Here is a 13967-nt window from a genome sequence, read left to right as displayed (position 1 = left end):
ATGGCGTATTCTTACTATTTCCTCTTTAGTTATATATTATATTATCTTCTGCAAATAATAGCTATATATGATTCTTTGTTGAGTTTGCCAGATTTAAAACAATTTTGGGTATCAGACAACTTCAACTGAATTAGTCTAACAATTAATTTGATAAGAATAATGCTTTAACTTCGATTCAATGTGACAGTTGCATTTGCCCTAATACATGGTGATACAATATAATATGGAGTATCAAAATGCACTAAGTTGAGGTATCTTAATCTAACTAGATATGAACAGATTCTCAAGTTATAAATGGATGTATAAATTTGCTTAATTTTCCGGCCTGCAAAATATGCGATGATCGGCGGCGACGATGATGATCAAAGTAGAGATTATCAAAAAACAAACCATCAAACCTTCTCGTCCAACACCTCACAACCTTAGGGACTACAAATTTTCCCTCCTCGATCAACTCGCCGTCAAATTCTATGTTCCGGTCGTCCTCTTCTACCCTACCATGTCGTCCTCGTTGTTTGATCACCTCAAGAAATCTCTTTCGATGACGTTGACCCATTTGTACCCTCTGGCCGGGAGGGTGAAGGATGTGTTCACTCTCAGCTGCAACGACGACGGCGCAATGTTCGTGGAGGCACGCGCCGTCGGGGTGGATTTGTCCTCCGTTGTTGGCCACCCCAGAATGGAGACCCTTTGTCGGCTGCTTCCTTGTAATCCCGGAGAATGGCCCAGCGAAGTGAATGAGTATGCCGTGCTAGCCGTCCAAGTTACTGAGTTTCGTTGCGGTGGAATCGCCGTCGGCGCGTGCCTTTGGCACGGGATCGCTGATGCTTCCACCGCCGCCACGTTCTTGCAGACGTGGGCCACCATAAGTAGGTATATGGCTAAAGATTTATTTATTTATTTATTTTGAAAGCATTTATTTATTTATTATTTTTCAAGTAGATTAGCTTTTATCCATAATTTTTAATTTGGATTGACTTTAATGTCAAATTAAAGCATATTAAACTTATTTTTTTCTGGTGCAATGGAGGGGACAAAGAGTCCCATTAAGAAATTCTACTAGTCAAAGCATTGCAGGCATCTACTTGGATCAAGATGCTGAAGGAGTTTCGTTGTTCCTCCAAAATAGTCATCTCCCAATCGCTACTTCAACCAACATTAGCAAGTCTATTCGCACAATGCTTATTTATTACCTTCTCCAAACATGCAAAAATTTAACTAATGGTTTATTGTTTGTTCTTATTTTAACTGTTATGAACAATTAGGCGGATTGTCATAAAGGTACAGTTATAAGTCGTAATTTATAGCGTGCAGCTCATTTTACTTGATTTATGTACACATATTACTGTGGGTGAGCAGGGATGGGGACGACAGCAAAATTGGCGGCGGGTTTGTGGTTGATTGTAGTGGAATCTTTGCTCCGCGGAGCGTGGATGCGAACCAGACGGTTCCATGGGACGGAGAAGCAGCGAGGGAAGGTCAACCCGTCACAAAAAGATTCGTGTTCGAAGGATCCAAGATAGCGACACTGAGAAAAAAACTAGCCACCTCGTCCGGCGGAATTATAACGAGGATCGAGGCCTTGACGGCGCTGATATGGGCGGCGTTCATCGCCGCATCTCGGGAAAGGAACAGAGACCTCAAACTACACCTCTTGGTAACCGCCGTCAACTTGCGGAACCGGATGGTCCCGCCGCTGCCCCCCAACAGCATCGGAAGCACTTTACACATAGCTCTCGCGAAACTTGCGGCGGTATTAAAGACTAATTATAATTATATTATTTATCTGTTGTTGTCCTACTCTTTCTCTGTTTGTTCGTTTTAGACTGAGTCTGTAATCTGTTGTAACTTTTTTTAGAATCCTGATGTATAGCTCTGTATATTACGTGTGATCTTCTCTTTGAATAATACATTCTGATTCAAACTGTATCAGAGCCTAATATACTCATACCTTTACAGGCGGAAGCCTCCGTGGACGAGTGCGGGTTGAGAGTGGCGGAGTCGATACGGAGGGTGAAAGATCCGCTGGTGAGGGCGGTGTACGGCGGCGGCGGGGCGGGAGCGCCGCCGGAGAGTCTAGCGGAGGCGATGGAAAAGGGAAGTGAAAAAGTTGGCGCGGAAGAGGGTGTTGGGTGCTTGATAACGACCAGCTGGTGTCGATTCCCGTTTTATGAAGCGGACATGGGGTGGGGAAAGCCGGCGTGGGTGGCGAACGCGGCGGTGGGGATGAATACGGTGGTGTTCTTGGACACGGCGGACGGGGAGGGAGTAGAGGCGTGGGCGAAACTGAGAGAGGAGGACATGTTTAGGCTGGAGCAGAACCAAGACTTTGCCACCTTAGTTTCCTTGACACAAACTGTATGATGATAAACTTAGCTTGCATGCATGCATATATGCACGTAATATCATCGATTCCATTATTTGTTTTGAGTAACCATTGTTTACACTAATTCTATTACATTGTAATATATATATCTATTCATTTATACATTTTTCAACCTATTGAAGTACAAAGAGTCAATTCGCCTCCACTGAGGCTTGATCCCATGTCCTTCTATATAGAGAGTCACTACATGTCATCTGAGCACAATGTGCTTGGCAAAAAATAAGTTAGTTTATGTTGTTCATAGTTATTGACCAATTAAAACCAATAAGATAAATAGGTCAATCACACTTGTAATATAGTAATTTCTTTTTTGAAGATCATAATATAGTAATTTCTAAGTAACTAACATGGTTATATTGCCCCATTTTAATTTCTTATATATTTTTTATTTTTTATCATTAATTTTTAATTTGTTGGATATATAATTAATAAAAAGAAAATGCGTGACGAATTGAAATGTTATCCTATCCTTCGCATTATGCGTGGTGATATATATCAAAATGGACTACTCCTTATATGATTAGGATGGTAGGATGAGGTGTCTTTATCTAAGTGGATATGAAGATCAGATTAGAGATTCTCGATCAAGTTATATATTATTGATAGGGGTTTAGCCAATTAGCCTAGTTTCACATTATATAAATATTATAAGGTGATGTACATAATGCTATAATCATGATTCAAACAACATACTTAATTATTTTTAATAAAATCTTTTTTTTTTAAATATTATTGGCAAAGCCTGTAATGCAATTGTTTATAAATTATAAATAATTTAGGGGTATAATTTAAGCATATATAATACCCACAATTTTAAATATTCTATTCAATAATATTTTTTAAAAAATGAAAACGATTATTATCAGGTGGGAGCACATGCTTTTGCTACTTTGAAGGAGGGAATAATAAATTAATAAGTGAGATTGTAAAATTACAAAACTATCCTTTGATCTTATTTTATCCTTTATATTTATACAACTTCTGTTATGTTTTAATGATTATATACGTGTTATGTGTGAAAAGAGTCACAATTATAAAAATTGAAAAATATTACTCCGTATATTAAATTATTTTATAATTTTTTTTGAGTACTACTTGATGGGAGTGTAAATCGAGACATCAGGTGCCACTACACCACAATATCTTTAGCTAAATTTATAAATTTAATTTCAAATCAAGTAAATGATATAATATTGTAGCTGTTAGAATATATTTTTGAAGTTTACATAATAAAATATATCTAAGACATGTTGAATCTTCATTACTAATCCATAACCAACTACTCCACCATCAATTATACGACAAATGCTAAACACCTTTGAGGGAGGTGTATATATATACATATACACACAATTATATCAAATAGGTTTTGATTATATACTAATTAATAATTTTGTGACAAGTAAATCCATTGTAATAAATGATTATCTATAATATAATTACTACATAGTGCACATCAATTTAAGAATTTTCTTTTTTTGAATTTATCAGAATAACTTAAACTATGATCGCAGAACAAACTTTATTAAAACACACATTTAAATATTAACTGTCAACTTTCATTTCTCATAAACTCGTTTATGTATGTGATGAAATAAGTTTGACAAAAAACGCAATAATTAAACCAAATGGAGCAAATTCAACGTTTGAAAATGACGTCAACCAAAAAAATTAATTTTTTAATTAATGAATAGTGGAGAAAATGAAATTGGAATTTTCATAGAAATAAGAATGGCGTGTTTGTTATGATAGCTTCGCCGTCCACGTCTAAGCAATAACAATTCCACTACTACCTTCCCCACTTGCCTGGTGCCCCGGTAGGCCATCCACAGCTGCCTTGATTCCTTTTATATATATAAATTAATCTTTTTCTAACTATACTGATGCGCATAATTACTTTACACTTTTCTTAGATCAAATCAGTTTCGGATCAGATCGGATCTTCTTCAATTCATCGATTTCCAGCATGAGTCAGAATCCTCATCAAGGTATGTGTGTGTATTTTTTCAATCGCGTGATGAATTAGCTTAGGTTAGCTTTGTTGATTGTGGAGTATATGAGTGAATGATCGATTGATGTTGTGTTGTTTCACTTGATTGTGTGTATAATTTGCAGCAGCACCTGGAACGGCGGCGTTTCCGTACTCACAGCAGCCGCCGCAGCCGCAAGGTGGATTTTCTGCGCCGCCGCCGCCGGGATATCCCGTCAGAGATGGCGAAGCCCGCAGCGAGCCTTCTGTTCCCGCGCAAACTCAGTCCAGGGGTGACGGCTTCTGGAAGGGCTGGTAAGTCCTTTTTTTTTTTAATCTCTCTCCCCCAAATTAAACACAACTTTGTAATTGATAGCAGACTTTTATATGTCAATTTTCAAGATAATAATAATAATAATAAAATTATAATAAGAGATATCAACCTCTCTACACTCTTTGATTTACGAAAAAAGTCCATAATCGAAGGTGTTGGGTGAAGTCTGATTGACTCTCCTTAACAAAAGAGGTAAATCAGACTAGCTTATCGGGCATATATTCAGTTTAAATAGTTCTAAATATATTCGGGTTTAGACATGTTGCCATTCATCAACTTGATATTGGGATTCTTTTATTGATTATATATACAGTTGTGCGGGACTGTGTTGCTGCTGTGCATTGGAAGCTTGCTTTTGAAGGGCGAATGAATACACAGATGGACAGTCATACAGGAAACCACCACTTCTATACATGTATGAGAGTGCGTGGTCCCTTCGATTTACTTTGTATCCATGATTGACAATAAGGTTCTTATAATAGAACAATATTTTTTGTTTTTATGTTGTGTGAATATTTAGATTGGGTGATTGTTGATTTTGAACATTATGCATATTTTGATGGTTTTTATTTGTATTTGTATCAAAATTTACATTTAACTTGTGACAAATATTGCAATTATTGTGAAAATTAAATTAAACATACAAAATCACATAGAATGATTTAGGTTTTATTCATATAAATACAATTATAACAACATTCAACTAAATTATACACCAAAGACCTTGTCTAGTGGTACCCTATTGCACCCCCACATGGGAGGGGTGGATTCGAGCCTCAATGGAGTGGCTCTTTGTACTAAATTTCTTCTCCCCTCTCCCATTCGTTTGCCGCAAGTGAACAGTGCCACGCTCTTTCACCTGTGGCAAATTTTTTTGGCGTTTGGCGTCAATTTGCCATTGGTTGGAGCAACAATAAGTGGTGGAATGCCACAACAATTTGCCGATTTGCACCAACATTGGAGATTGCCTTAGTTTCTTTCAATCATCATCATCTTCTTCTTCTTTGGTCTTGTCCGGTTGATTTTTGTAAGGCTCCTAAGATGTCCCTTATATTGGTATGAGGATTGAGGAGGTTACCTTTTCTCCTCTCTACATGATTATGTATTTTCTTTTGGTTTTAATAGATTTGATGGAGTGTTGCTTAAGTCTTAACCCTTATCATGATCTTATGAGAAAAAAAAAATCTGACAAATATATTTTATTATAAAAATGTTATACAACTTACAAGCATGAACCAATTGATTTCGCTACAGTTGAGGAGAAAATTAAAAAACCACTCTCCAATTCAAATTAAAAAGGCAAAAAAGCCATAACCAGCAAAAAGAAACTAAAAACTTTTCTTTTGTTCCAATGAAAAAATTACTTGACTAGGACTCTAGGACAGAGTGACAGGCATATAAATATATAATAAAAGGTAACTCCAATAAAGAAATTATTAGGAGAATCTTACAACGGAGCCCAAAGCCGCAACCTAGTATCTTTTCCCAAGAATGATGCCGGTGATTACGGAAACCAACGCCACGCCCAATATGTGTTTCAGTGTCTTCATAGGAGAGGCAGCGTCGGTGCCATGAACTTGTACTGTCTGTGAATCTGAGGACACGGCCTGCCCGGAGGATGCTCCGGCCGATTTTTTCTTCCGGTTCGATACGCCTGAGACCATTGATCCGGTATCCCTGGATTTCACCTCCAATTTCTCCTCCTGCAATATTGTTGTATTTATATCAGTATCAAACATGGAATCTTGTGATTTTTAATGCTGAACTAAAGTGCATTAAATCCTAAATTTGAAGATTGTCTACAGTTTAGTCTACTCCCACCTCGAATCCTGGGAAGAATAAAGTGGAGAAAATAGAGAGAACGCAGAGTGTTGGGGAAGAAGCTAACCTTTTCTTTTAACTGAGCTTCAGCCAACTGCAATTTATGTTCTAGTTCTTTGGCTTTGCTTTCCAAGAGTGTTACTGCGTTGCTCTTAGCTTGCAGCTCCTTAAAAGTAGCTTCTAGTTTCATCTCCTTTTGGGATTCTGCTTCTTTCTGCTTTGTACAACATTGAAGAAGAAATTTATTGATTAAAAATTCCACAGAAATATGAGAGAGAGAAGATGGTATTATCAAGGATGAGAGGCTGATATGCAAAATCTGGCCAATCATGAAAGGGAAAGTCATATGTAGTGTTGCATTTGGAACTAGTTCTGAATTCATAAGCAGACTACTATTAAACAATTCTATTACCTGTTCTTTGACTTGAACCTTGACACTAGCTAGTTGTTCTTCGAGCTCCTTCACAAGATTCTGCACCTCAGATTTCTGACAGATATCAGCAGTGAGGACCTCTACTTTGGATTGCAGTGCATCTTTGCTTGATTTATGTTCTTGAAGTTGTGCTTCAAGATGTGCTATTTGACCCAGAAGCTCTTTCTCAGAATGTTGGTGCTTTTCATGGAGTTGTTTGTTTTCCTCCAGAGCTGACGATAGCTGTGTATGAGATGACATAATTTGAAGAATAAGATACAAGATAGAGATAATTTGCTAAATGTATGAATGCATGCAACAAATTATTCCAAAGGAATGAGAGCTCACCTGCGTCTGTAGTTTTTGCCCCTCGGAACTTAGTTGCTCTGTCAAGTCTTCTATCACTTTCTTCAGCTCTTCAACTGTTGCATTCTTCTCGGCAATAACAGCTGATGATTTGGTTTCTAAATCATTTAGTTTCAGCTCATAAGAGGCTACTTTTTCTGAAAGACCTTTTCTCTCCTCTTCAAGATTTTGCCCTGCAGAACTTAATTGCTCTGTCAATTCTTCTATCACTTTCTTCAGCTCTTCAACTGCTTCATTCTTCTCAGCAATAACGGCTGATGATTTGGTTTCTAAATCATTTAATTTCAGCTCATAAGAGGCTACTTTTTCTGAAATTTCTGAATTTTCAATAAGTAGACCTTTTCTCTCCTCTTCAAGTTTGCTTGATGCACTTTTCAGTTCTTCAACGATTCTCTCTTGGTCTCTCAAATTCGAAATAGACTGTTCCAGCTCCACTTTTTGATTTTCAACAAGGGCAGAAGTTTCATGCACTTGATCTTCATATCTTTTCACCAGATCCTGAAGAGAGTGTAGCTTCTCGGCTAAGTCCTTAGCTTCTAAATCTTTTTGGCAGAATTTCTGTAATGCTTCTTCCAACTTTACTTCTGTTTCTGACACGCGAGCTTCAGTCACTGCATGAGCTTCAAAGGCTCTTGTATGTTTCTCTGTTAATTCAGTGATAGTGCTTGTATGAGAAGCAAGCTGTTGAATAGTAGCTTCCTTTTCAGCACTTACTGAATTCAGCTGTTCTTCAAGATCAGCAATCCTCCTATTTAACTGATTTGTTGTCTCAGTTAATAGTTCATTTTCTGATAGCACCTCTGCAGATTTACTCTCTGCTTCCAAGATTTTATTTTTGAAGTCTTCATTGGTGCTCTCAGACAAAGAAAGCTTCAGCAGAACTTGTTCCAGTTCGTCCTTCACTGCAGTAGATCTTTCAGTGGCTTCAGCTATCTGCTCTTCATAACTCTTAACTTGATCTTCAAGAGTATTTAATTTCTCATTCAATGACTGTACCTCTGAATCTCTGCTGGCAAGTTTTGCAGTTGCATCTTGGAGTGTCAGCTCGGAATCCCTTGCCAGAGCTGCATGCAGTGATTCGAGCTCTACACTTCTTGCTGTAGCTTGCTCCAATACTTTTCCTTGTTCCTCTAACTGCTCCTCAGCAGACTTAAGCTTCTCCATTACTTCACTCTCTTTCATTCCAGCAGCCTTTAGATCATTTTCAATGCTCTCCAGCTTCTGCTGAGTATCATTTAATTCATTGCGCAAGACTTCAAGCAAATTCTCTGATTCGGCTAACCTTTCAGTTGAGTTTTTATAGGCATCCTCCAAGTTTTTCTTCTCTTCTGCAGCCATGGTCAAGCATTCACTCAATTCCTTCTCCTTTTCTGTGGCTGAATTTAATGCAATTTCAAAGCTTGATGCTTTGTTCTGGTATGCTGTAAGCTCTTCTTCAAGTTCAGATGCCTTTTCAGAGAATTTTTTAGACTCTGCTTCTGCATCACCACATTTATTTTCTAGTGAACTTATCTGTTCTTCAAGCTCCTGGATCCTGTGTTTTTCTGTTGCAAGCAATAGCTCTAACTCACTTGCCTTCTTGTCTGATTCCTCTGCTTTTGTATGAGAAATCTGCATTAAATCCTCTAGTTCACGGCTGCGCTGGTCATTGATATTGGCCCTACCCTCGTGCTCTTCACATTTAGCTTGAATGCCCTTCAATTCCTCTTCAAGTTCTGAATTGCGGGCTGCTAGTTTGATTGAGTCAGACTCCATGTGAGCTATCTTGTCTTGGTGCTCCTGAATCTGGGCATTCAGGATACTCTTTTCTTCCACTGCCTTTTCAAGAGAGGCATTTAATTCAGATATTTTCACCGAGAACTCCTCCAGTTCTCTCTCAGCATCACTCCTTTTAAGTTCAACCAGATTTAGCTGATGTTCTACCTCCATATTTCTTTGCTCTGCTGCAATGAAGCGTGTCTCTAATTCTCTCAACTGTGTTTTGACATCTTCCGCAGCAGCATTGGAGGCTTGCAGCATCTCCTCAAGCTCAAGAATCTTCTGGTGTGCAGTAGTGGTGGCATGTTGAGACTCCTGGTGAAGCTCTTCAAGTGCTTTGAACTTCTGCTCGAGCTCCACATTGTTTTCCAAAGCTTGAGACAACAGAGAATTGGTTTTGGAGAAATTCTCGTCGGAACTCTGCAATTTAGCCTCAAGGTCATTGCATAACTCTTTCATGTCTGCTGCCTTATTAGCTAAATCAGAGAGAGCTGCTTCAGCTGCTTCTTTTTCTTCAGAGAGTTTGGAAAGTTTGTCCTGCATCATTGCAAGCTCTGCTTCTTGGCTTTTTGCTTTAGCTTCGGCTTCTTCCTTTGCGGCAACTTCCTCCTGCAGCTTCAACTTGATTTCGTCGATCTCCAATGTCCTAGCCTGCAGATCTTCTTTGGCTGATGAGCATGTCTTCTCAAGAGCTGACATATTTTCCATTATCTGAGACTCTGAAGCTTTTCTCATCTCCAATTCTTGAGTCAATTCATTTCGAACAGCTTCTTCTGCAGCAAGCTTTGCCTCCAATGCCTGTACTTCTGATTTGGAAGCGCTTAACTCGCCTTGAACTTCTGAGAGCTCTGCAGTGGTACTCTTCAGTGCCTCCTCAATCTTCTCACTTTCTGAGATCTTCTCACAGAGCACTTTTAGCTCCCCTTGCAGAGAAGCCACCTGTTCTTCCATTTCTTTCGTGCTTTTCGTGGCGACCTCTAGCAGCCTCTCAAACTCCATGGCCTTCTTTGTTTCTGACTCTGCAAGAGAACCGCTTTGCTTGTGCAGCTCCTCAAACTTCTGCGCCTCACTAGCAGAAATCTGCAGCCCTTGCTCAAGCTCTTCCATCTTCTTCCTTGAGCTCTCGAGCTCAAGGCTAAGTCTGTCAAATGCCTCCTTAACACTGTCTAGCTCAGCATGCGTTGCATCTTTTGCTTGCAATGCATCTTGCAATGTATTAAGCTGGGAACTGTATCTCCCTTCTGCATCTGCAATCTGCTCTTGTAACTTTTTGTGATTGAGCTCTAGCTCTTCATACTTTATCCCGCTTTCCCCCAACTTCTCCTTTGTATGCAAGAGTTCTTCCTTCAACATTGTGTTCTGAGATTCAGAGTTCTTCAAATGTTCAGTGATTTGTTCCAGTTCCAGCTCCAGCTCTTTCACCTTTTCTTGTGCTTCCAGAAATTCCCTGCTTTTCTCCACTACAGATTGCAGAGAAGTTTCCTTCTCTACTTTTATGATTTCCCCATCAAGCACTGTCTTTTCTTCTTCTTTTTCCACGTTGTCTACCGGATTCAAATCCCCATTGGCCGCCTGCAACATGCACTACTCCATTCAGGGATAGATTTTATATTGATCGACAACATGAACAGCACACAATTCTCAGTTTAAACAGGATGCCAGACAATTCCAGAATCATGGTATTGGTAACAGATGTACAGAATCATTTAACAATATGCAGTGATGCAGATCATTTGACTAAGTACAAAAAATGCATTACCTTAGTATGAACGCCATTGCTGTCTATTTCCTCGGCAGCCTTCGCGACCGGTACCTCGTGACTTGCTTGCGTTTCTACTTCCATGTCTGGACGAACTGTGCCTAAAACTCTTAAGATTTACAAACCTCTCCACCAAAATCTGCACTAATATCAACCATTTTCAATTAATGCCGTTTTAATGCTTCCTCGCGTTTTAAGATCAAAGAAACAAATGACAATTTTATGCTTACTAAAAACAATAGTAGATACGTGTAGGCACCAATATCTAAAAGAAACGCAACAAAAACGAAATTTGTTTTTGAGAAATATGACGGCAGAGAGTCGTCATCATCTTGAATAGGAACTTTGCTTCGGAACTTGAACAAGCAAATATCATGTCGTGCACGAACTTTTATGTGGGCCTTATAAATTAAAAAAAAAAAAAAAATCCCTGGACGGCCATGGTTCTTGTCACCGTTTGGTAACATACACTTATCTAGAAAATGAAAGTCAAAGAACATTGATTCCTTGATTTATTCAAATAATGAAAAAGTAAATAAATTTAATCTAGAAAATACGAGCCGGACCTAAGCATAAAGTATTAAGCCTAAAAATAAAGTTTATCTTAATACATTTTCATATTCATTTGAAAATGCATGTACATTTTGAAATAAAGTAAAGTTTAAAAAAGTTTAAATTAAAGTGCTTGTTAATATCATGGGCATCGTATTGTATTTTGTACAACTACATATATGTAACGGATTATACTAAAAATTAATAGCACCCATTACATTTATGTAAAGTTAATATTATTCGACATTTTACAAATTCTCATAAAATTTATACGAAAAAAACGTGCTTCACAAATGTTAATACTTAATATTAATTATCAAAACTCAAAAGAAGTGACGGACCACGTTATTTAATATGCGCCTAAGACTGTAATTTAAATTGAATTTGTCGCTTAATATTGTATTTTCCAAAAATAGCCGTTCCGTCTTTGCGTCCATTGAGGGTGTGGGTCCCATACAAGCTGGGCAAAACGTTCTACCACACTATTTGCATCGCACAACAACACAACCTCATAGACTCATACTTCACAGTTCACACAGATGAACTAAAAACCAAATTGAAGATCGAACGAACAGATATATAGACTATACGGACTAAATCGAACATCATATCAATGCTGTTTTGAAATCCAGAAATTAAAGCAGATACGAGAAATGCAGGCTGCTATGACTAGCTTTCATTCAGATCGATTAACTCTGAATAAACAGACGCAGTTCAAGCTGCGTACGCCGATCGACGAAGATGAAGAAGATTAACAACAATCATCATCATCATCATCATCAACCACTTCAAGAGATGCATATATACAGCATACATAGAACGCTACGAGGTGTTCGATCATATGAATGAATGAAGCAAGCAAGCTAGCAAAAAAACAAAAAAGCAAGCAAAAACGACGATCGAGATGAGATCAAAGAGCGCTTACCTGATAGATGGAGACGGAGGATGATACTGATCTGATTACAATTCCTAGCTTCTGTTGTTTCAGCTTTGCTTTTCAGGATGATTTCTGTCTCTTCTGTAGTTCAGTGAAGAGAGAGAAAAAGTCGAGAATTGAAGAGGAAAGAGATGAGAATGGAGAAATATTCTGAATTTTACAAACTATATATAAATATAAACTACTGTGTAGCAAACCTATTTGCTTTGCTAGTCCTCGCTGGACACCCGTGCGGGCCCCGCAGACTATTGAAGTAAGCACCCGATTACAGCATATTTTCAGAAATATATTTCCCGATCGCTTACCTTTTACAGTCTTACCTAATATTCACTTGGCAAATTATACCGTGTATCCAGGGCCCACATCATAAGAGGTACACATTACAATTTGCAGCGGGTCACATTTTAAGGCAAACTATTGTGAGGGTGAATTTAGGTAATCATAGTGCCACATTTTTTCGTGAGCAAAATCAAGTTGTTGATTAGCTTGCAAGGAACTGCGATGTTGGTTGGAATTTTACCTTGCTTTCATCTTGTCTGTCGGGAGAGATTGCTGAATATGTTTTTGAGGACCAAATGGCGGTTCTGTATCTCTGCGAGGACTAGTCTTTTTCGTGTTCTCTTTTGTCACTAGGGTTGTGCCCTTTCTGTCCATTAAAAAAAATAACGTGACTCGTTGTAAAGCTCATTCATAATTATTTTGACCCGTTACAAACTTACATTGTAAGGCAAACTCATTGTGACACAGACAACAGTCCTTTGACCTAAGAAGATGTTGAGTTACTCATGATTTACCATTTTTTAATCTTGTCAATTTAATGTGTGAGTAATAGGTAATCATAATGAAATTAAGTTAGGATTTTGCATAGAATATAGATAGATCATCTGAAATCATGTAAGCCAGTGATGAGATGCGAAGAGTTAATAGAGTAGGTAAGGAGATTTGTCTAATTTGGCAAATATCCAAGTGAATTATATTATGTATAGAGATTAGTGCCAAATTAAAGAAATGAGCAAGTTAAAAGATTTGGGGTAGGAGAATTGAGTAGGTAAAGGATGGGTTTGGTGAATGGAATATGAAGGAAAAATGTAATTAAGATGATTGATTCAATATTCATCAATTCTAATAGTGATATGAATTTAATATTGTGTTGAGATGATTGATTCAATATTCATCAATTCTAATAGTGATATGAATTTAATATTGTGTTGAGATGATTGATTCATTCATCAATTCTAATAGTGATATGAAATTTAATATTGTGTTGAGATGTAAAAAATTATAAATTTTTAAGCGTTATTTTTTAAAATTGTATGTTAAGATTTGTAATTTTTATTAAGAGAAATACATATTACAAATTTACAATTTAAAATTAGAATTAAGATCTAAATTATAATTAATATCAAGTTCGATCAATGGATCATTATTGGTTGAAGAATTTCTAACTAGGTAACATGGAAAATGATGAATATGAAACACGAGGGAAACATATGCTAGTTTCATTTTTTTTTTTGAATTTATTAGGAGAAAATATTTTTGAAATGTGAAAATGAATATTTTTGAAATACTATGAGCATCATAGATTTCCAACAATTTTTTTTTTTTTGCATTAATTTATTTCTTTCCGGCCAAAAGGATGAAAAATGCAATTGCAAGATAAGATGTTGGACTCT

The 13967-nt window shown here is 37.5% G+C and overlaps 3 protein-coding genes across 4 annotated transcripts; 2 read left to right on the top strand and 1 right to left on the bottom strand.

Annotated features, from left to right (window-relative positions):
- The first annotated feature begins 499 nt into the window (after positions 1-499).
- LOC116010075 (stemmadenine O-acetyltransferase-like) lies at positions 500-2364 on the top strand. The gene is made up of 3 exons (XM_031249339.1): positions 500-873; positions 1360-1753; positions 1960-2364. The coding sequence occupies exons 1-3, from the start codon at positions 500-502 to the stop codon at positions 2362-2364; spliced, it is 1173 nt and encodes a 390-aa protein (XP_031105199.1).
- A 1820-nt stretch (positions 2365-4184) lies between these two features.
- On the top strand, positions 4185-5260 carry LOC116010216 (cysteine-rich and transmembrane domain-containing protein B-like). The gene is made up of 4 exons (XM_031249518.1): positions 4185-4203; positions 4300-4374; positions 4502-4670; positions 5003-5260. The coding sequence occupies exons 2-4, from the start codon at positions 4353-4355 to the stop codon at positions 5046-5048; spliced, it is 237 nt and encodes a 78-aa protein (XP_031105378.1). The 5' UTR covers positions 4185-4203; positions 4300-4352; the 3' UTR covers positions 5049-5260.
- A 604-nt stretch (positions 5261-5864) lies between these two features.
- Positions 5865-12440, bottom strand: LOC116010215 (putative leucine-rich repeat-containing protein DDB_G0290503). 2 transcript variants are annotated; one of them, XM_031249515.1, is made up of 6 exons: positions 12283-12440; positions 10806-10944; positions 7271-10618; positions 6923-7165; positions 6578-6724; positions 5865-6392 (listed from the first exon to the last, which is right to left on the bottom strand). In XM_031249515.1, the coding sequence occupies exons 2-6, from the start codon at positions 10887-10889 to the stop codon at positions 6162-6164; spliced, it is 4053 nt and encodes a 1350-aa protein (XP_031105375.1). In that variant the 5' UTR covers positions 10890-10944; positions 12283-12440; the 3' UTR covers positions 5865-6161. The 2 variants fall into 2 exon arrangements, with proteins under 2 accessions (XP_031105375.1, XP_031105376.1); XM_031249516.1 differs by having other exon boundaries at positions 10806-10949; positions 12283-12437.
- Between the last annotated feature and the right edge of the window lie 1527 nt (positions 12441-13967).

Source organism: Ipomoea triloba, chromosome 2, assembly GCF_003576645.1.
Source record: "Ipomoea triloba cultivar NCNSP0323 chromosome 2, ASM357664v1".
In the NCBI taxonomy this organism is placed as follows: Eukaryota; Viridiplantae; Streptophyta; class Magnoliopsida; order Solanales; family Convolvulaceae; genus Ipomoea; species Ipomoea triloba.
This window is presented reverse-complemented; position numbering and strand designations above follow the sequence as displayed.

Excerpts from the sequence above, each read along its gene's own strand:
- LOC116010075 (XM_031249339.1), top strand. The coding sequence starts at position 500 with ATGTCGTCCTCGTTGTTTGATCACCTCAAGAAATCTCTTTCGATGACG. Across the intron at positions 874-1,359 it reads ACGTGGGCCACCATAAGTAG|GGATGGGGACGACAGCAAAA; the intron begins GTATATGGCTAA and ends GTGGGTGAGCAG. Across the intron at positions 1,754-1,959 it reads CTCTCGCGAAACTTGCGGCG|GCGGAAGCCTCCGTGGACGA; the intron begins GTATTAAAGACT and ends ATACCTTTACAG.
- LOC116010216 (XM_031249518.1), top strand. The coding sequence starts at position 4,353 with ATGAGTCAGAATCCTCATCAAG. Across the intron at positions 4,375-4,501 it reads GAGTCAGAATCCTCATCAAG|CAGCACCTGGAACGGCGGCG; the intron begins GTATGTGTGTGT and ends TATAATTTGCAG. Across the intron at positions 4,671-5,002 it reads GACGGCTTCTGGAAGGGCTG|TTGTGCGGGACTGTGTTGCT; the intron begins GTAAGTCCTTTT and ends TTATATATACAG.
- LOC116010215 (XM_031249515.1), bottom strand. The coding sequence starts at position 10,889 with ATGGAAGTAGAAACGCAAGCAAGTCACGAGGTACCGGTCGCGAAGGCT. Across the intron at positions 10,619-10,805 it reads GCAATGGCGTTCATACTAAG|GCGGCCAATGGGGATTTGAA; the intron begins GTAATGCATTTT and ends TGCATGTTGCAG. Across the intron at positions 6,393-6,577 it reads AAGCTCAGTTAAAAGAAAAG|GAGGAGAAATTGGAGGTGAA; the intron begins GTTAGCTTCTTC and ends ACAATATTGCAG.